This window comes from Enhydra lutris, unplaced genomic scaffold (assembly GCF_002288905.1).
Source record: "Enhydra lutris kenyoni isolate GAN:26980312 unplaced genomic scaffold, ASM228890v2 scaffoldscaffold32, whole genome shotgun sequence".
NCBI classification, from domain to species: Eukaryota; Metazoa; Chordata; class Mammalia; order Carnivora; family Mustelidae; genus Enhydra; species Enhydra lutris.
This window is the reverse complement of record NW_019154116.1, coordinates 13,163,738-13,187,025: the sequence shown is the minus strand read 5'-3', so window position 1 is coordinate 13,187,025 and position 23,288 is coordinate 13,163,738. Positions and strand designations below refer to the sequence as shown.

General features: G+C 41.1%; 1 protein-coding gene across 1 annotated transcript in view; it reads left to right on the top strand.

Moving 5' to 3' along the window:
* The window catches only part of LOC111153470 (membrane associated ring-CH-type finger 11), a 121,124-nt gene that overhangs the window by 79,668 nt on the left and 18,168 nt on the right, over window positions 1-23,288 (top strand). The window contains exon 3 of the mRNA XM_022512495.1: window positions 19,019-19,211. Within this exon, the coding sequence (XP_022368203.1) occupies window positions 19,019-19,211 (193 nt within the window). The remainder of the gene's footprint in view (window positions 1-19,018; window positions 19,212-23,288) is intronic.

Here is a 23,288-nt window from a genome sequence, read left to right as displayed (position 1 = left end):
CTTAAAAATAAAACTTTTAAAAAATAAATAAAATTCAGTCTTTTAAAAAATGGAGCAATATTAACATAGTGAAGTTCTTCAGTATGCATAGGAATATTCCAAATTTTAGTCATACTTTTCATTTGATCACGAGTTAACATTAATTATGGTTGCTGCATTGAAATGGTTAATGGTATGTTAGATACAGATGAGCTCCTTTGGAATGAAAGTCTCAAATCCCCACCACCCAAAGAAAAAGAAAGCACGAGATACCTTGAATATTCCAATCCAGTATATAAAGAGCTTTCTATAAATTATGTTAAGCTACTAATAATTTTAAGGAAAAAGAATACATCTGTGAGAGATTAATCTATATTAAATATATCACATATTGCCAAGGCTTTAGTTTACTGGGGATGTTGGCCATGGTGTGAGCAATTTCCTATCACGGTTACTGTGACACTCATGTTTTCTGGTTGTGTCATTCTTCAATTCCTCAGCTTTTGATATGGAATGAATTATCTTCTTGTTGGACCTGAAGGAGTATAATAACTATTACTTCATAGGCTGGGGGTTCGTAATATAAAATCACACCATTTTCTGAGTCTGCTGTTATTAATTATAGTGATAAATTAGATCTGCAATAAAAACAAAAAAGATCTGTAACTTCTGTTATGTGGGCCATTAACTAGCTGTGTGATCTTGGGTAAGTCACTTTACCTTTGTTCTCAGTTTATGTAAAATGGGAATTTGGACTAGATTGTATCTAAGTACTTTTCTTTTTTAAACCTCTGATATTCTCTAGTCTAAATAAAGATCCATTTTCTACTATGTTGTTTGATCATATTGTATTATAGCGTGCTTCACATATGATGCTGCTCTTTACCTACAGCTATTAGCCCCTATGTCACTGGTGGGAAAAATGCAGAAGTCTATGGGGTGAGTGGTCTTCTTCATTACATCTGATCCCCTCTGAGTCAGTGACATGCTTTAATGATCCATTTGCGGAAAACGATCTTCTGTGGCCCCGGGGTGGCTCAGTCAGTTGAGGGTCCTACTCTTGACTTTGGTTCAGGTGATGATCTCAGGATTGTGAGTCTGAGCATTGCATTGGGCTGGGCGTGGAGCTTGCTTGGGACTCTCTCTCTCTCCTTCACCCCTGCCCCTCCTTAAAAAATGATCTTACAAACTGAATTATGTGAGCTTGGCCTCCCTTAGTATTCTTTGCATTATCATTTTTGTCTTTCAGAGGGGGCCTTTAAAAATTGCATATATTCTAAAATTTTCTAAATTAGTACCAAAATAAGTGAATATAATTGGCCCAGTTTTTCTAGAGAACCAGAAAGAAAACAAATTCCCCAAATGGGACTTCACTGATAAGTTACACTGATGGTCCTGGAAAAAAAGGGTTATTGCTGTTACTTGTGCATTTGATAAACCATCGCAGAGCTCAGTTGGGGCAATTCTGGGAAGTCCATCCTTTTTGCAGTTAATAGCTAGATCTCGCTCATTGGGCACTTACGTGCCAGGGATGCTGCTGATAAACATTTTATAAAAATGATCTCTTGTGATGCATTTCTACAGATTGGTATTATTATCCCTGTTTTGCAAAATGAGGCTCTGAAATGTCCAGCATATTTCCCACGTTATACAGAAAATGGCAGTGAACACGCTCACTGAGGTCCAGCTCCACTGGGACTTCTGACGGTGACCATCATCAGGCTGGAGGACACAGCACGTGGCCATGACTGCACACGCGCAAGCACACCCACATGCACACACTACGCAGATGCTGTCTCTATTAAGCTGTTCACATAGAGCTCTGTTTCTGTGGCTGCAGGAGAGACACTTTGTTCACAGGTCCCAGCTACCTGGAAATACACTGGCCTCATTCCGTGTTGGCCACTCTCTCACCTTCCTGGAGTTGTAATGTCAGTGGGAGCGACTTATAGAGCTCACACTGTGGACCACTGTGGTAGTGGCCCTCCCTGTTGCCCTCTCTCGCTTTGCACCTCCTTCTCTGCCCTCCTTCCCTGTCCCAGGCCACTGGGGCTTCTGCAAGTGAATGGATGTGAGCTTCCGGGCTCCTCCTTTTCTCCACCTGGAGCTTGTCCGTCCCTGGGAACCCTTCTGCACCCCTGCAGGTCCCCTTTCTCTTCCGTGACTCATGTCCAGACAGGACTTTCCAAGTTCTGGACCCACTACCACAACCTGATGCCTGCCCTCTCTCTCCTGGTCTTTGCCCTAAAATGCCCAGATACAGGCTTTATTTCTTTTAGTGAGGGGCTCATTTAATGTTATCACAGCTATTTCATAATTTATTAATTTTGTGCGATTATAAGTTGCCTTTTTTGCTATTTGCAAAACATGCTTAGTTCTGGTCGTGTGCTCCTACTTTTGGTTGTAAAACTTGTCAAAGAAGTTTGTTGAAGAATAAATTATCCTTCACCAGGGACATAACCTCCTAAAAGGCAACAATATGATAATAGGATTTCCAAAAATAGCAATAGTGTTTCCCTCAAGCCCTCTCCTTATCTTCAAATCACTTAGTTGTTTTTTTGTTTTTGTTTTTTCACTCTACATATCTTTCCAGGGAGGGAGAACTCTAGGAAATTTGCTTTCGCATCTTCTAGCAGACAAACCTTGTTCATCAGTAAAGTGGCTCCAGAGCCAGTTCGGCTGTCAGGAGGATAATTTCATACTCATTCCTTCAGCGATGCTCATTTTTAAGGATGTTTTCCAGATAGAACTTTCTCATAAGAAGTAGGGGTGAAGCTCTGTGAAAACAGTCGCATGCTGCCCAGGGCTCCGGCCGCGGTCGATGGTCATGGGGCAGGAGATTTCTGCCTCCATCGTAAGGAGCTGGCTGACTCTACTGGAGCGGGAAGGCAGGATTACGAGTGAATCATAGGCAGCCCACAGGAATGAGAAGAGCCAGCTAGGAAGGGCGAGGCTTCGGGGTACGTCTGGAGTCCTCGTAGCTGAGGACCCATGCGTGATGCTCGTGTTCCCGTTCCGTTGGCCAGCTCGGTGGCCTTGCTGTAGCACTCTACTCCTCTCTTCTCCTCCTTAAAATGAAGGGCTCTGAGGAGAGTTCTGTCTCCTTCCAAGTGTGCTTTTATGAGGACAAGTTCTAAATTGTGTGTGTTCAGAGCTGGACTAGGCTGAATTTGGTCCCCAGGGGATACACTTTTCTTCTGTGCTCACCATCTCAGAACCAGAGTGTTTTGCCTTTCTCTCCTGTCTAAAAGGCTGTTCCTTCTACAACCCAGGAGTTGAGTCTGTAGGACAGGCTCCTCTCTCCAAGGCTTAAAAGTGGCCTGGTCCAGCTTGGTACCAGAATATTAGCAGCATTCTAATCTTTTTGCATAGCTTTCTTCCAATTCCTAATCCAAACTAGAAAAGGCCAACAGTTTCCAGTAATCTGGGTGATTACAGTGTATGGAGACACAATGTGGGAAGGCTATACGGTATTACGGATGTTATAGAGACCAAGGCCTTGGCCTTGGATGAGGGTAGCTCAGTCTATCTCTCTGTCCATCCATTCGTTCATCCATCACCCACCTTCCCTTCCTACTTTCCTTCCTCTCTCCTTCGTTCCCACCCTCCCTCCCTCCCTCTCCCTCTGCTTGCTTCCTTCCTTCCTTCTTCCCTCCCTCTCTCCTTCCCTCCCTCCCTTTCTTCTCTCTATCCATTCCTATCTATCTTTCCCATGTTATAAAGAAATCTTTCCTTAAGCAACATGCCTTTCCCTCCTTCATCATGCTTTATTGAATCATCTGTCATAAATTTTAAAAATTAGCATGTTGTGCTAATATATACACGTAGCTGATTGCCTACAAAATCACAGAGAGTGTGCACTTGAGTTTAGCCGGGCACTGTGAACAGATTGGCACGTCAGTCAGCATCTGACATCATCCTCTCTGCACCATTTCTCACACATTTTCCAGACTCAGTGACCATGTAATGTGGTTTGCTGGCTGGTACGCTGACCCGTGGCACACCTTGGATGTCTCTGCTGTTCAGTTTCCCAGGAAACTAAGTGCAATTATCTTGAAGAGTCAGCCTCATTCCCTCTCGTTTCTTTTGCTTTGTGTTCAGAAGGGAAACAACTAAAACACCAACGGTCAAAACACAGCATCTATTTTAGTCGTAAGTGTGATAGACCAGGAGAGCGTTTCATGACCTTGGCACTAGCAAACTTTTGGGCCAGACAATTTTGTGTTGTGGGGGCTGACTTACAAGTTGTAGGATGTTGGACAGCATCTGTGGCCCCTGACCCCTAGATGCCAACAGCACCATCTCCAGGAATGACAAGTGAAAATGCCTCCAGATATTGTCAGATGACCCCTGGGGAGTGGGCGGGGCAAAGTCATCCTTGGTTGAGAACAGCATTGGAATGAGGAAGTGAAAGTGACTTTTGGGAAGTCCCGCAGGTAAAGAGATAAAGCAAAATCTGACCTCATTGTTGATTTACTGTTTCTTGAGTTCTGCCAGTGCGTCACTACAGTGCCAAGAGACATCTGTAAGGTCCAGCCCTGCCTGTAGAGAACTCACAGTGAGGTCTGTAGGGGACAGATGTGTGAACAGATAGTCACGGATAATAGGACTTACTGGGAGAAAATTAGTCATACTGGTAGATGTTACGCAGCCCAATCTCACAGACGACACTTTTCACTTCTCCAGAAAATTGTCTTTTCCAGCGTCCTGCATTCTCAGTCCCTTTTTAAAAACTGTGCTCGGCAGAAACATCTTTTGCTCATTCTCCCGCCTTGGAGCCTTGCTGAGTTGCTCCTGCCTGGAAGGTTTTAGCTCAGATTTTCACACCTCCGAATTCTCCTTGCCAGCCACAAGCCAGCCGGTCTCTTCCAGAAAGTTGTTGTGTATTGCGTTAGCTTGCGTCGGTGTCTATCCAGCAAACTCCCCCCATGAAACTCACAATCCCTTCCGCTCGGCTTGTGGCTTCATGACATACTGTATTGTTTGTACAGCCTGTTGCCCCTGCTTACCATCTGTGGGTCTAATCACTCAAGAGACTCTGGGCTACCTGAAGGTGGAAACCAGATGTTACACTGGATTATTCACATTAATGGCTAAGCGAGCCACTCTTTGACTGTCGTTGGCTTGCAAACTCGGTATAGGGGGAGAACTCAAAACTAGTAGGAACGGTGACTGAAAGATGAAGGTGAATCAGACCTGAAGCTAAAGAACAGCAGGTCCTTGGGTCTTCGTCTGGCATCTTCTTTCCTGCCTAATGAACTTCTGCTGGTGCTTCAAGACCCCAAAGCACATGTTACTTTCACTTCTAGGCTTTCTGTGGCTTCCGATTATGCAGTGTATCTCTGCTTTGATAGCATTGTATGCACAGATGTGATTGCTGAGGAGTCCCTGTGGTGTTGTCCAAAGTCATATAGCAACCAGGTGGGAATATCAGGCCCTGTATTCAAATCTCACCCAGATTCCAAATTCTTTATCTGGATAAAGCAGAGGATAGTGGATAGAGCAGAAAGATTTTGGGTAAATGGCCTTCTGATGGGTCCCCTTTCTGTTGGGTTGCATGGGGAATTATATGGAATTAAAAAATTAAACCCATTTCAAGTATTTTATAATAAAAGATAGCACACACTAACCAAGCAAGTAATTGCTGAAAAGATTTCACTCATTTTGCTATTTTAAGGACTTTTTGAGGTTTTAAAAAACAGTTTTATTGAGGGGCATCTGGGTGGCTCAGTCGGTTGAGCATCTGACTCTTGATTTTGGCTCAGGACCTGATGTCGGGGTCCTGGGATCAAGCCCCGTGTCAGACTCTGCGCTCAGTGGGAATTCTGCTTAAGATTCTTTCCATCTCCCTCTACCTCTCCTGCTAGTGCTCTCTCTCTAAAACAAATGAATATATCTTTAAATAAGTTTTATTGAGTATAGCTTATATTTAATTAAAGTCACCTATTTTTTAATGCACAATTCAGTGATTTTTAGTAAATACGTTGGCTTATGCAACCATCAGCACATTCCAATTTTACATCATTTCCATTTCCCCCAAGAAATCCTTGTGCTTTTAAAGATAATTTGTCTTAGGACCCCTAGGTGATACGGGGAGAAGGAGATAGATGGAGATGAGAGTGGGAAGGTAAGGTTACATAATAGAAAGGGGTATTTGAGGGAATTGCAAAGCAGAAAGGAGCTTTCCAGGTGATTTAATTGACATCTTCATTTTAAGTGAGGAAGAGAAGGGTCAAGAAGTTGAGGAACTGGAATGAGTTGGTGACGCACCAAGAGTCTGGTTTTCTGATTCTCAACCTGTTGCTCCTGCAATTACCATGATGCAAAGAATGATCAGTGAAGGGAGGGATCCCACTCATCTCTTGCTGTTGAAAAAGCTATCCCAATACTTAGTGATTTGAAACCACCATTTTCTTTTGCTCATGCTTTTGTGGTCAGAAAGGGTTCAGTTGGGTGATTCTTCTGTGATCATTGTGGTATCTGCTGGGGGTCTGGGATTGGAGGAGCCACTTCCAAGATTGCTTCTCATTCACATGTCTAGTGCCTCAGTGTTCTTTGGGCTCCCTCTTCACACGATGTCGTCCCTACCCAGGGATTCTCATGGCTTGAGATTTTTACACGATGGCGATCTCAAGGTGGTCACACTTCTTAGAAGAAACGCTGCCATGACAGTTAAGGTCTGTGCTTGGAACTGATACAGGGTCACTTCTGCCATATTCTGCTGGTTAAAGCATACATTGCTCAAAACAGTGGAGAAATCAATGCTCCTTCTTGACAGGAATGGGCAAGACCACATAGCAGAAGAGCATGTGGGGTGGGATACATTGTGTTCTTCTTTGGAAAGCACCAGAAGCAAGAGCAGCACCAGGCAGATAAACCCCTCGGAGACATCCTGTCATCTTCAGACCTGGTTCTTCCTTGTGATTTTTCTAACAATCATTGCCTGAGAGAATAAAGCTCAAACTCCATAACCAGTCCTGGGATCCCCTCAGGAGTTGGCTCCCACAGCTTGTCCACATGGACCCTACTCTCCAGCAACCATAAAAATTTCACTGTTTTCCAGACCTCGCAGCTCCTTTGCACATGCTTCTTCCTGTCTGCCCTTCCCATCACTCCCTGTGTCTTCAGCATACTCTCCACCGAGCCGACATTCTTGCCCATCCTTTCAAACTCTGCTCCCCCCATTGCCTTGTCCTAAAAGCCTTTTTGGTTTCTTTTTAATACTTAGATAGTGATTCCCATAAGAATAGGATTTTTCCCCAGCCTAGTAACTGCTGTAGTGCCTGACAGGTACTAGGCATCTGATAAGTGTATGCTGAAGGGGGGATACATTTATACACATCAAGAAATTTAAAGCAGGTGCTGTTCTATCTACACCTTTATGCTGGTGGTGTCCTCTCATGGTGAGTCTTCCCTGGCCAAGAAGCGGGGCTAAGCCCAGTTCCATGTAGTAGACACTGTGCATTCAGGACTCAGTGATGGGCTGTGTCCTCCCTGTTCCTGACTTCATGGTCTTATGGCCACTCGTTCAGTCCCCAGAACCCAATTAAGGAAGGGGAGCAAAACATGGAGTGTCAGTACACAATAATTCTGAGATACCATGTCAACTGTCATTTTATAGAGAACACTGGAGATCCTTATGAGAATAATTCACTTGTTATCAGAGTCAATTCACAGCTGTGTGTTTGTGCCAGCATGTTACGCTGCCTCACCACTGCTAAGAAAAAGTCACTTTGTTAAGACTCTGGATAAATTCCACAGAAGAGCTAATGCTCCTCATGGTCTGGTCTGTAATGACCCAAGAAAAAGACTACGAGAATGTACTGTTCTGACTACGAGAATATACAGTGTTTGGGTGACATGAGCTCAAGTATTTCAAACGGGAAGATAGTTGCTTTCCATGAAAATTTTGCTCCAAGATCAAGATTGAAAACAGCAGCAGTCCACTGAGAGTTTAAATAAGCTTTAGCAAAGGTAGCTTTCAACTCTTGGTGGAGAAAACATGTAAATAGGGTTATGACCACCAACTAATTACTTAGATAGAAATCTCCAGGGGAATCTGTGTTTAAACATAATTAATATCAAATATTGAGAAGGGTAATGAACTAAAAATGGATTATATACAGACACACTTTGGATTCATATGGGGCAAAATCTAGTTACTAAGACTAGCTCTATCAGACAGTTGGCACTTGGAGCAGATTTCCCTGATTTGAAATAATGGATAGCACCTGCTTTTGTTACAGAAAGAATTAACACAGAGAGAGAAAAAGCAGTGTTCAATGGAACACTGAAGAACTAAAGTGTATTTTTGTCCTAACTTTTGGATAAAGGTTTAATACACCTTTAACAATTATGAAAATCTGTAACAATCAAAACAATTGAGTAAGAGAGAACATTGAGAGATGAGGTGGGGAATAATTCTGGAAGAATGAAAAGAAAAAAAGGGGAGAATCAATATGCTTTATCTTTTTTTTTTTTAAAGATTTTATTTATTTGACAGAGAGAGATCACAAGTGGGCAGAGAGGCAGGCAGAGAGAGAGAGAGAGAGGAGAAAGCAGGCTCCCTGCAGAGCAGAGAGCCCGATGTGGGACTCGATCCCAGGACCCTGACATCATGACCTGAGCTGAAGGCAGAGGCTTAACCACTGAGCCACCCAGGTGCCCCTCAATATGCTTTATCTTAAGGGAAATCCAGAATCTTTGGTATTTCTCATGCGGACTCTGTGTCCTATAGTTGCTAAAGTAATGCTTGTTAGTTCAAAAGTTGTTGTGTCTGCTGGCCTGTCCCTACAGTGCCAAGAGACAAAGACTCAGACATCTGTAAGGTCCAGCCCAGCCTGTAGAGAACTCGCAGTGAGGTCTGTCGGGGACAGGCATAGTCATTTGAGAGATTTTTCTCAGATGAAACCTCCCAATTAATGATACTCATCTCTTATAAGAAAACTTTTCACACCTTGAGCTGCTTTGATCTACCATCATCCGGCCAATCTGGAGGCAGCCAGAGATGATTTTCTCTAGGACTTAGTCTCCTATTCCAAAAATTTGGCATCGAGATAAGAGACAGCTTTTATTCCAGGGGTTTTTCTGGACATGGGGTGCTTTAAAAGGCTCCTCTCACGTGTGTAGTGGTGTCATGGTCCCCAGCCATTTACAGATGCCCCTCCCGAGTAGTATCCCTTCCCGCGCCACATCTCTGGGCTCCACTGGTTTTACTTCTCAGTAACCAAACCTTGGTTTGATTTTAGATTCTTTTCCTTCCCTTCCCTCCCCCACCACCAGAACTAAATTTTCACACTTTGCGGACTCTCTGGTCACATGGGCCTACCTAGCTCTGGATCTGTGTTCCCTTTGGTGCTCTCCGTGGCCTTGGATCAATTTTGTCTTTGTCCCAATTCACCCAGGACTTTATTCTCCTGACCCTGAAGTCAAAGGGCAGCCTTGCGTATTCCTACATCTAGCGCAGTCAAGCCTAATTGTCATGAGGAAAACTGGGAAGAACCTCCTTACCAGAGTGAAGTCTTATAGGCCATCTTCTTCTTCTTCTTCTTCTTCTTTTTTTTTTTAACTAACATATAATGCATTATTTGCTTCAGGGGTACAGGTCTGTGAATCATCATTCTTATACAATTCATAGCACTCACCATAGCACATACCCTCCCCGATGTCTATAACCTGCCACCCTAACCCTGCCCCACACCCCACCCCCATCTTCTAAGGGGCTTTATTCTGGGGAAAGAAAATCTCCTACTTCACTTAATCCTAGGTCCCAGACACATAGTCCTTGACACTCATCCCAGGATCCCCCATGGTGAACCTCACCTTGAGGTGCTCAGTTTCTTCTCATTGAGCTGCAAACCATATTGACTACAATCTCTGTAGTGAGGAGACATGGCTTGTCAAACCTCTTGAACTTCCAGGTTTCTGGAAGAAAGAATAAAATTTCATTGGTGCTGTGAGTACTGCACCCTAATATGAAGCCCTCACAACATCCCCTAGTACACACACGGAGGTGCCCTCCACTTTTCTGCTTTTTTGGTGGTCATGGGATCTAGTTCCAGGCATTCTAATTAAACAAAATGTTGTCTGTAGCCAAGACACGGTGCCTCGCAGGGTATGTGTTAACGACCCGTCAAGGGAACTGTGGGAAAGTTGATTCCCTACAAGAAAGTAAGTCCAGAGGGTTTTCTGCTGAACTCTTGAGGAGATTGCGACCAACAATTTGGAGATTTGTTTTTCCTTTTAATCATTGTGAATTAAAATTAGATTGATGATGTCAACTGATTAACGATCATTCTAAACCAGTGGCCTCTGATTTGAATCTGTAAACAGTGACAAGAAACCATTGTTTTTCTGATACTAATTTCTTCTGCTTTAAATGTAGAACCTAAATTTGGGGAGAATAATTATCTGAACAGTAGTAAGTCTTCGTAAGTGCCATTTGTTTTGGTCTTCTTTAATTTTTTTTAGAGTGATTTGCAGATTATCTTTTAAAAATTTTAGTCCTAAGTAATTAATGTTTTATGGTATTTTTTATGTAGTATTATTTTTTGTAATTTCATTTCCCAACTTTTTGCTGTGGTATTTTATACAGTTGATCTTTGTTTATTGAATTTTTTTTTGAGGCTTTGCTGAATTAACTTCCTAATTCTGTTAGGTTTTCTTGTAGATTCCCTAGGATTTTCTCCATAGATAATCATGTCATCGGCAAATAGATATTTCTATTTGCCGATGACATGATTTTATAGTTCTTCCTTTACAATCTTTATGCCTTTTTTTCCCCTTGACTTATTCCATTGACTAGGAATTCTAGTTCCCTAGTGAATAGGAGTAATAAGGGTGAACATCTCTGCCCACTTCCTGATCTTAGGAAGAAAGCATTGTTTCTTTCCTCCCACCATTAAGTATGATCCTAGCTTCAGTCTTTTGTAGATGCCCTTTTCAGGTTAAGAACTTTTCTTTCCATTCTTAGTTTTTATCTTGAATGAGTGTTTGTCATATAATTTTACTGCATCTTTTAAGAGGATCTTTCTCTTTCTCTTTTATTTTTTAGTTTCTTAATATCATTAACTAAATTGATTAACATTTTGTTGTATTAACATTTCAACTCTAGGATAAGTCCCACTCACTCAGGATGCATTTGTCTTTTTATTTACTGCTGGATTTGATTTGTTAATATTTTGTAGATGATTACTTTTTTATTTAAGCTCATAGGGAATATCAGTCTGAAATTTTTCTTAAAATTTTCTTTTCTTTTTTAGGGTTTGGTGTCAGGGTTTTGCATGACCTCATAAAATAAGTTAGGGAATATTCTGTCTTCTTTTATTTTTGATAGAGTCTATGTAACTTTGATATTTTTTTTTCTGAAATGTTTGACAAAATTCTCCAGTAAAACCATCTGGTCCTTGAGGCATTTGTTCATTTATTTGTTGAAGGCTTTTAATTATAAGTTCAACTATTTTGAAGAGTTAGTCATACCTTCTGTTTCTTCTTGAATCAGTTTTGATAACTTATGTTTTTCAAATAATTTATTTCATCTATGTTATTGAATTAATTGGCATAAAGTTTATTATATTCCTTTACTACTCTTTTTACCTATAGAAGCAGTCATTTTATATCTTCTCTTTTATTTCTTCATTACCTTTAGTAGAGTTTTATCAGTTTTTCTTAATTATTTTAAAGAAGCAGTTCTTTTTTTCCTATTTTCTCTGAGTTTTGTAGATTTTACCTTTCTCAAAAAAAAAAAAAAAGATTTCACCTTTCTCAGGCAAAGCAAATGTTTTTTTGGTCTGATTTTAATTTCAGCTCTGATAAGTTTCTGAAGTTTTTCTAGCAGAGAGGACCCATACCAAAGAAAGAAATCCTGTTTACTATGCAGCCTATAAATACAACTCTACAAAGAATGGGCATATAATTAATTGAATGTTGTATCCTCATGTCACATTGATTACACACAGAGATGTTTTCTGCCAGCATTTCAAATCCCAACTTACAGTGGTTCAATTTAAACACCATCTGAGATGATTGAAAATAGGTTTTAGCTAAATTCATTTTTCTGAAGAGGACATTTCTTAAGAGCAGGTGTTCTCTTCTGTGACACTGGTAAGTAATCCCACTGTCATACTGTGCAATATAAATCATCATACTACAAATCTATTAGCTCATGATTCATATCTGACCTGCCTTTTAAAAACAAAGGTGAAACAGTTCTTGAGAATGAAGGATTTAATGCACACTGAACGAATCACTTTCTTTGAGTTCAATTTCGTTCCCTCTGAGCGTGTGTGATTTTCAGGGAGGAAATTGGGTTCTAAATTGAGAAGGTGCATTAACTGTTTCAGACAATGGAAGGACAGGTACATCTTTCTAGATAGCTTCCTGGAGACCCGATGGAGTGGATGCTTTTCTCCCGTTCGTATCTTACGGGCTGGAAGTGATTTGAATGCGGAGATGACTTGGTCTTACCTTGGATTGGGCTCCCATCATTTCTTTAAAGAAAATTCCCAGCTAATTCTTTCATCCTTTTTTCTCTGAAGGAACTTATAAATCTGTATCAATTAGTTGCGTTTCTTTGGGAAAGGCAGCCGTTTTGCCATGGCTTTGAAGAAGTCTGTGGTAATTATCTAATTTCTCATGAAGAATGCCACACTGACATGAAGCCTCACACACAGTGATACCCGATTCTGGGCCATGTACCTTGTCTGTGTCTTTTTATGACTGGTGGACTGTACTTGGTACATCTCTAAACAGCTGTGTATAATGAGAATATTAAATAATTTCCAATGTGAATTTATTTCATTCGTTTTAACTTTAAGTAAAATAAAAGAGCTCTAGCTCCCTGAGTTTATCTTCTTTGTGTTAATATTCACGTAACAAACTGCAACTTTCAGACTGAAGAAGTATTCGAGAACGCCATTTAGAGAACAATCGGTCCCATTTTGTTGGTGCTCTGCCCTGCTCAACTGCCTTTTGCATATGTTGACTTTTCCCTAGCTGTACAACCACCTTTTCAAGAGGTAGAATTATGCCCAGTTTGTTTTTGTTTTCAGATGTAGGATGTGTCAGTTTATGTAGGCAAAGAGAAGGGCATTTTGGAAAGAACTTGGGCTTTGGAAATAGGTCGGAGTTTAAATTCTCGCTTCTCTACTCATTGGTGGTTTGGCTAGACCTGGGACTTGATCCCATAGGAAGGACAGAATGGATGTGCAGAGAATGAGATTGTGGACATCAGAAAGATGATGGGAACTGAAGTCAGAATACCAAGGAGCCAAGCATTTTCTGGGTGAGACTCACCTTCTGCCTTCATGAAACGTATAGTCTGTCAGACGATAGGGACATAATCATCTGGGATGCAAGAGAGAAATCTGCACTAAACAGAAATATAAACCAGTGGATTATGGGGTCCAGACAGAGGGATTCTGCACAAGGGGAGGTGGGGACGGCTGTTTAGAAGACTTGGCATGTGAACCAGTTACAGATGGGTGAGAGATTTCTGCCCATGAGAAAAGGGAGAAGGGCATAGCATGCTGAGAAACGAACATGCTCAAAGGCAGAGAGGGACCAAAATGAAAAGTACGTGACATCTGAGATAATACGGGGAGACAGATTAAGCAAAATTGGGGAGTGTACCCATCCCTCCTTCTCCCCCGCTCCCCTTCCCCCCTTCCCTTCCTCCCTCCCTTCCTTCCTTCCTTCCCCTTCCTTCCCCTTCCTTCCCTCTCTTCCTCATCATATGCCTCTATCCCTTCCTTTCATCCTTCCTGCAAGAGTTATATGCCAGGCACTGGCACAGTGCCACATATGTAGCCCTCCTTCACTGGGCTCCTTTCATTAGGAATGTAGACTTGAGGGTGCCACTCGGGATCAGGGAATGGCTCATAGCCAGCAGTCCAGCTGGAAAGCTATTTCAGGACCAAAGAACAGAGACTTGAAGCTGTTCCCAGGAAAACTGTAGTGTCACTGCCAAAGATGGGGTATATGTAGTTGTCATCCAGAGTGGGATATGTGGTCTACGGCCATACCACCCTGAACGCGCCCTATCTCGTCTGATCTCAGAATGGGATATATGGTCTACGGCCATACCACCCTGAACGCGCCCTATCTCGTCTGATCTCAGAATGGGATATATGTAGTTAATTGTCATCAGAGCTCAGAATTACTGTATAGCACAGATGACCTTTGGACGACAGGTTTCAACAGCGTGAACCCGCTTATACATGGATGTTTTCGGATAAATCCAGTACAGTACTGTAAATGTATTTTCTCTTATGATTTTCTTCCCATTTCCCCCCTCTAGCTTACTTTACTGTAAGAATACAGCATATAATATATAAACTTACAAAATATGAGTCCGTTTACTGTTTATGTCACTGCTAAGGTTTCTTTTCTTTTTAAGATTTATTTATTTATCTGAGTGAGCGTGCAGACACACGTGGTGGTGGGGAGGTGCAGAGGGCAAGTCTCCCCAAGCAGACTCCCTGTTGAGCACGAGCCCAAGCCCGATGCAGGTCACAACCCTGAGATCATGCCTGAGCCTTAATCAAGAGCCAGATGCTCAACTGACTGAGCCACCCAGGTGCCCTTGTCATTGCTAAGGTTTCCGGTCAACAGTAGGCTATTAGTAGTTACGTTTTGGGGGATTCAGAAGTTATACATGGGTTTTTTGGTTGTGTGTGTGTGGGGGGGGGTTGGCCACTCTAATCCCTGTGTTGTTCAAGGACATAGAAGTATATAATATAAATATAATATAAAAGTGTGAACCTAGGAGCCAGACTGCTTGGGTTCAATGTCAGCTTTTGTCCTTACTAGGTGTGTAACCTCGGGCAAATTGTTTGACCTCTCTCTGCCTCACGTTACTTATCTTTAAAATGGGGATAATAATAGTACCTTCCTCACAGAGTTGTTGTAGGGATTAAATGGATTAAATGAATTTAAAAAAACTCTTAGAAAAGTGCCTGGGACATGTCAGCCCTATATAAATATAGACTGTAATTATGAAATTGCTTCTATACAACAAATGAGGATGAATTTTCAGAAGAGGAACTGCTTGGTCCCATTTTTTCTAACAATACAGCCAATAGTTTGTGTAGATGTGAACGTCTTTTCAGGAATATAAAAGTCAAACATATTCAAATATTATGGAAAGATATAATAATAATTTATTTATTTTTAAAAAGATTTATTTTTATATTTGACAGAGAGAGAGAGAGAGAGAGAAAGAGACAGCAAGAGAGGGAACACAAGCAGGGGGAATGGGAGAGGGAGAGAAGCAGGCTTCCTGCTGAGCAGGGAGCCTGCTGCGGGGCTTGACCCCCGGACCCCGGGATCATGATGTGAGCCAAAGGCAGACACTTAACGACTGAGCCACCCAGGTGCCCAGTAACAATTATTCAGAGTCATTCTGCTTATTGGTATGGTACTTACCTTTCCAAACTTGGAAAGAAATTTAAATAAATACATACACACATACATGTATACATCCATCCATACATACTAAGTTTTAGAGGTGAAAGGTATGTTCGGCAGTTGACAAATTCTGTTCAAGATTCAGAAATATCTTACAGACTGAAATCTAGGCCTTGGATACCATTGGGATAGGGAGAGAAGCCCCAAGTGACTCATCTTCTATTTTTATTGTCTAAGCTAATGGTCCATTAACACAGCTTCTTGAATCTGAGCCCGCTCGATAATGTGTACCTCCCAGGGCAAAGATGCCAGGTGGGTGTTTCCTAGTGGTGGAAAACAGCATTATTTCTCCTAGGTGAAGAATGTGAACAATCCCACTTTTTTTGCATAATGGTAACAGTAAGAAAGAGCATTATATAATGGGCAAAGAAATTACCAAGATGATATCAGCGTTCAAAGGGAAAATCCCTGCGTTCATAATCAGTTTAATGATTTGGGTTTCAATAATGGTTTGCCTCATTAGCTATTCAGTGGAATGGTGCTGATTTTAAGGTCCATCAGTGTATGAAGAACATCGATACACTTGCAGACACTGGCGTATTTGCATTGTTACCGGAGTGATATAAAACCAGAAATTTCAGGGAGCATATTATAGATTTTGAGCAGTTTATCCTTCTTGAGAAAGAAGCTTCAAAAATCTCAAATTATTTCCCATCCCTTACCACAAAAAATAATTTCTCTGATAATAATAAATAAGCATCTCAGTGTATTGAAATTGAGAGTTGTTTTCTTTTTTTTCCCTAGCTTTCTGAGCATAATTTTAAAACACATTAATTTCAACCTGCCAGGTGTTTGAATTTTAAGCCATTTTAAATTTGATGTCCTCAGACAAGTGTGAAACATCTGTGTTTCTTTCCTGGTGGGTCTGTCCCTTCACTCATTCTCCTTCCCTGCCAAGGAACAGCCTGTGCCTTGTGCGTCAGAAGCTTCCAGGCCCAGTGTGGCCGGCAGTCATGTTCACTCTCAGATGGGAACCACTGTAATTTCCCGTGTCCCAGGAGATAGCTCAGCTGCATCCCTCCGTCCTGTCCAGTTCCCCAAACTCCCGAGTGGTTGGTAGGATCTCGCCACATATGCCTGTGGCCACCATGTTTTTCTAAATTGGCATGCAGGCAGTCTTGGATCAGTTAATTAGTAAGCCTAACTGAAGCTAAGTATGATTAATTGTACAATATTGAGCTGTCCAAATTTAACTCCACTAAAACTACAGAATGAACGTGGAACGGAAAGGATTTCTGGGAAAGGAAAGTAAATATCAGTAAGTCCATTTTTTTTTCCTAAGATTTTTATTTATTTACTTGAGAGATAGCACAAGAGAGAAATAGGCCCCTGCTGAGCAGAGAGAGCCCTAGATGGGGCTCGATTCCAGGACCTTGAGATCATGACCTGAGCCGAAGTCAGCCACTTAACCCACTGAGCCTCCCAGGCACCCTGTACCATTCTGGATAAATCCTTACTCACTGCTGCTTACCCAAGACTCCTGTGATTCAGGCTTATGTGTTTTGAAACAAATGGCTCACCATGTGAAAATCTCATACACACACACACACACACACACACACACACACACACAACTTGTGTACCTTTGCCCCATAAATTTTTTTTTTTTAAGATTTTATTTATTTATTTGACAGACAGATCACAAGTAGGCAGAGAGGGAGGCAGAGAGAGAATAGGAAGCAGGCTCCCCGCTGAGCAGAGAGCCTGATGCAGGGCTCAATCCCAAGACCCTGGGATCATGACCTAAACCAAAGGCAGAGGCTTTAACCCACTGAGCCACCCAGGCGCCCCTGCCCCATAAATTTAAAAGTATGCTTTGTTTCATCTATCTGATGTGGTTAATAAATTGATAAAGAGTAACATAATGCATATAGACATGATAGCACCCATCTGGGGTGGACGTTAGCTGGAAGTGGTTTCCTGTGCTGTTTATCATGTTATTGTGTTTAATGCAGATTTCAGTGAGCACAGAGACAAAACAAAACCAACAAATAGTGACACTTCACACCTGTTTGGTGACGCCAGATTTAAAGTGGCTTTAAATTCCAATGCCTGGCTGTTCGAGATGAATGTATTTAAAATTATGTCAGGAAACTAGTAAAAAAAAAAAAAGACATCAACTTCATATACATGCTTGAAATAAATTGATTCAGTTGTATAATAAGATAATATTGACAAAATTAATTATTACTTATCTAAAATTGTAAAAGCAAAAGTCATTTTTCAGTAAATGAATCTGCACATTAAAATCGTTAGAAATACCCTTCTTGTAGATTTCCACCGAAATGTCATTTGGTTCTGAAGTTTTTAAGGGAAAAATAAATGACTTTAGAGAATTCAATATTTCAAATGCATTTTGATACTTAATTTTTAACAAATGTAGAATTTAACAATATCCATGAATATGCAAGGTAAAGGGCACATTTAAATACGATACGTAAAGTATTTATGACGAGAGACAACAGCAGTGAGGGAGAGAGGGAAGGGTCGTGATAGACTTGCCATTTGGGATGCACGTGTTCAGACTTAAAGGTAAGTAAAGAGTTTAAGGAAATAGCACATTCACCCAATGGATACTGACTGTTCAAGCTCATTTGCTTTTAAAGCTTATTTAAACTGCTTCGGAATTCTTTTGACAAGCCATATGTTGCCCCAGCCAGAGCTCTTTCACACAGAATGAAATTGCGCAGGTTGTTTTGAGTTTCATTGTTTACTGACAAACCATAATAGCAATTCTAGTTTTGTTTCTTCTCAATTATGCAAAAGGGAGAACATGACTAATTAATTTTTTCAAGTTGATAACACCCTTGAAAGACTTTTGATCATTTGTACTGTAAAATCCTCCCAAATACTGATACTTAGGATACCAAATTATTCTCCCCATTGACTAGTGCAGTACTTCCGCAGTTTGTGAATTTCAAAAATACTCCATTCGTTTACAAATTCTAAATCTTGACAAAAATGGCTTCACAGATCACCCCTTAGATAATTAAAGTTCAGTAATTTCTGAGTACATGAAATGTACCAATAACAGATAATGTACAATCGTATAGTTCCCTTATAATTCTAGTGTGTTACTTTAATGACTTTTCACTGATGTTCTTATGTAACTTGTTTCTTATGCATTTTTTTGGTGTACAAACAAGAGACCCTTTTTGCAGTAGCCAAATGTGTTAAAGAGCAAAATAAGTTTCCAAATAGAGGAGGCTTCAACACATATCTTCAAAGTCTATTTAATTTTGTGCATGCGTGAAAGATAATAATGTGATCGCAGGTACTAAATATTCTTCAGCCATTCACTCTCAGAACTGTTATCTGGAATAAAACTAGATTAAATTTGCAGAATGGTGAATTACGGAAAATAATGAAGCTAAGGCAATTCATTAATCTTTATCTGCTTGTCTATTTTTTATAGCCTGATGAAATGGAAAAATTCATTTGGGGGCTGATCAGATTGAAAAGGGTCTAAATTGATGGAGAGAAACATGGGGCTGAAAATGTGTTCTTTTTTTTTTTTTTTCTTTTTAAATTAAATGCAGCACCTTTTTCTCACATGCCTCTGTTTTTCTTTTAGTGGCAAAGCATTTCTATAACACTGGTTGAGAAAGTTCAGATGATTGCTGTAATCCTAGGATCCCTGTTCTTAATAGCGAGTGTGACCTGGCTCCTCTGGTCAGCCTTCAGCCCCTATGCAGTGTGGCAGAGGAAGGACATCCTTTTTCAAATCTGCTATGGAATGTATGGTTTTATGGATCTAGTGTGCATAGGTAAGACCATGACGTTGAACATTAACTTGTCGGTAATCCATTTCTTGCAGCTACTATGTTTTCACCAGTGGGATCTCATATAGACTGTTGTGGTTCACGTGATCTCAGTTTTCCAGCTACTTAACTGTCGGGGGTGTCACAATCTGGCCACTTCCTTCAAAAAGCATAGTATCTATCTTCCCATGCTGTCTAAAAAATGAACAGGAGAATGTCCATTTAATGACTTATTTTGCAACGGAAAGGAAGGACGAGTGGAGGAAATGATTGGGGTGGGCAAGAGGAGGACTGTCTTTCATTTCCAGGGAATGAGAGCACCTTAGCCCCCTCTTCAGCAAACGGGGGAAGCATTGGCGGATGCCGGTGGTGGTCTGTGTGTTTGGGGAGAGGACCGACGGTCCCTGGGAGGGCTTACCTTGTGGCGAGGTGACTCAGATTCCTCGAGAACATAAGTGCTCCTTGAAGGGTTGGGGACCAGGGGTCAGTTTTTCTTTCTGTCTTGGGCTTCTTTGTTTTGCTTAATCAATTCAGTGGCTTAGAAGAGAAAAAGGATCAAACATTTCAGCTTAAACAGATCCTACCAGAAAAGGTGACTTACACGTTTCTCTTGGCTGATCTGCTATTTCCCTAGTACCATGAGAAAACGGAAGCCAGTTCAAGGGTGTGAGGTGCATGGCTCTGGCGCTGTGAATGGTGTCTGGTCGGCTGTGGGGGGTGGGGACGTAGAGAGCCACAGGGTCTCAAAGAGGCTTTCTCTGCTCTGATGCAGCTTAGTAGGCTGTATGAGAAAGCTGAAAGAGGCAGCCATGGTTGACAGCAGTGGTTCTCAAAGTGTGGTCCCGCTGGGAAATGCACGTTCTCAGGCCCACCCCATCTGCCAAATCAGAAATTTCAGGGTTAGGACAAATATAGCCCCCCCTACCCCGCCCCAGCCATCTGCGCATCACAAGCCCTCTGAGATTCTCACAAACGCTCAAGCTTGGGAACCACTAGTTTCAGGGAAGGGTGTGATTTGGGATCCAGTGACTTGGTTTCCAATCTGGGCCTCCGCTGGGACAGGTCAACTCTGTTTCTCCGTGTCCTCTTTCCTCGCCCATGAAGACGGAAATAATACTCCCTAGCAGACAGGCCTAAATAAAAGAAATAATGATTCTAAACAATGATGTTATTAATTGGAAATTGTAAATGAAAGGCATTTGAATAAGTCACAAATACTAAAATAGTTCAAATCACTTAAATACATGCCTCTACTAACCAGAGCCTTAATTTAACTGGAAGTTTTAATATTCTCAGTGACTTTTTTTCTAAAAGAACTCTATAAATTTTAAAATAGGATTAGCCTGAATTTCCTCTCCTTTCTTTCCTCCCTTGCCACTAGTACAAGACTAATAGGAAAGAAAACAATCACATTTCAGGCCAGGAAGGAAAAAGAATGGGGGGAGGGGAAAATGTCATGAATAATATGTAAACTGAGCAGATGTTGCCTGAATGATTGAGCTAATCATGTATACAAACAATTTGCATTAAATATGATAATGCACTTGTAAGCATTTGGAAATGCCACATCTCTATACAAATATAGTCTCCAGGATACTGCTCTAAATAAAGGAGAGTCACAGAATTGTTCTACAGACTCCTCAGTAAGTTCAGAGATAGATCGTGTTTATTTGGTCCTCTAGCATCAATGTTATGAAATGTGGTATTTCATTGATATGAAAAGGAGAGATGAAAAACAAAGGAACCATTAGGCTTCCAGTTCAACCTGGAGGGAAAGAGTCCAGTTGACTTTGAACTTTGATATCATAATGGCACTAATGAGGAATACACACACACACACACACACACACACACACACACATTCTGGTTAGGAACTCACTTTCCTGGTTTTTACAGGTTACATTTAGTGCTGAGTTACTAGGTCTTAAATTTTGATTGCTAATGCCAGTCTTTTTTGGTTTTAAAAGCACATACATATGAGCTAATGATTTTTTGGCAAAATATGACATATTCAGGCTTCCTTTTGAAATTTGCGTATTTGCCCATTTTATAAAGATAAGTTTCTTAGGAACGAAAGCCAGTTGATATTTTCCTGGCTTACACTTTGGACCATGAGTTTTTACTGAAGTTTTAAATACTGACAGTACCTTTCATTACATGTTGACTCATTAAATCCAAATCTCATCATGTAAGCATTTATTTGTATTTTGAAAAATGTTAAAGAATTCAGATGGAATGGCATTGTTCCTGTCACTTCATAATCACATTAATTGGTCTGTTTGGGCCCAGAGAAAAATCACATTTTTTTTTTTCGAGAAGTTGGGAAACTGCTACAGCCAAGTTAGCAAATACACATAGGCTATCAGTAACCAGTTGGATCATAGCCAGTAATAGCTCCTGCTGATGTTTCAAATTAATTCAAATGTCTGTTGAATTAAACGTAGACAGTAACAAGATGGATTACACTGATTATACCTCAGATTATCCCTCACCACAGGATTTAAGAGTCTGAGTTAGGGTGGAAAGCATTTCCAGTTTGCTGAGCTCAGATCAATAAATACTTATTGAGAACTTTCTTTGTGTCAGACTTAGGGCTAGGTGCTGGGTCAGTCACTTTCCTGCCCCGGGAGCTCCCAGCTGCAGAGGAAGACAGCCGGGTGGCTAGGTAATGAGAAGATGGTGGGATGTACTTGGTTCTGGAAGGAGGAACAGGAGTGGTAGTTGGACAAAGCGGTGAGACATGAGTGCTGGGGTGTTGTATGCGAGGTGGGGGTGGTTCCAGGTAGATTTCAAGGGGGAGTGATAGCCAAGCTGGCTGGCAGATGAGTCAGCTTAGCAAGTGGGGAGGTGGCCCCCTTGTCACCATTGGACAATGTCAAGTTGGCTCCCCATTCAGAGGGCCTTAAGGTAAACTTTTCAAACTGGTTTATACCTAAATGAGAAGGAGCAGACTGACAGCTTCATAAATGTTGTTTAAAAAATAATTCTGAAAATCCACAGAAGCTTATACCTGAATGAAAAAAATGTTACAATCCAGCCAGGGGTTATACTGCTGAGGAAGAGATTATTGGTGGGTTGTTAAATACAAAATGTAAAGATTTGTAGAAAATGTATTTACCTGAGGAAATCTGTTTACTCCTTTGTACACATAGTGAATTTGTCTTCTGCTTTGATTCATTATTATTAGTTAATACCCTTTCTGCTTTTCCAAGATTCAGTTTTTTCTTGCATTCAAGTTTTGAATTCTCCCAGGGGCCGAGGTACTCTTAGGGTTGAGATGCCTGGACTTTGGCTGTCTAGTAGAACTTACTACAGTCACAAAGATGTCCGTCTGGTGTCCAGTACCACAGACACTAGCCTTCGGCTCCATTTGGCTACTGAGCACTTGAACATGGTTTGTGAGAAAGAGAAACTGCGTTTTAAAGTCAAATTTCTTTAAATTAACTTAAATTTAAATAAATAGCCACCTGTGGCTAGTGGCTATCGTATTGGACAGCATAGATCCTAGATGATGATTCAAATTAAATGTGTAAGGGTTTGATTAGCACAGTTCCCCTCACCTGTATAAATAGGTTGTATTTCCTAAATAACAAGCTTTGTACCAAGACAGATGAAGAAAGTAAGAATGAATTGAAGAGGCTTAAGAGAAAGGTGTTAAAGGTGTGGGAGGAGGCCAAGAGGTAGACAGAGAGCCGTGAAAGGGGGACGGGTCTTAAGGAACTCGAAGTGCAAAGAGATAACTTTATATTACACTTGGGGGGGCTCTTTTAAATATTTAAACAATTGGCATTCCAACTATGATTGTGTACCAGGGGAACTAATATAAAGGATTTAAATCACTGAGTTGTGTTAGCCCGGGGCAGTAATTTGGGGTGAATCACCGAATGTTGGCTCCCTCCTGAGATTTGCACAGTGGACAAAGGAAGATTAGCAAACCTGGAAATGAAGAGCAAATGCGCGGCAGGAGGCTGTGGGCTCTGGATTTGGTTCTTACCTCCATACTCCACACACTGAGAAAATAGAAGGCTGTCACTTTCACTGGTTGTGAGATTCAGAGGAAGCTTGTTCCAAAGAAGACAGCAT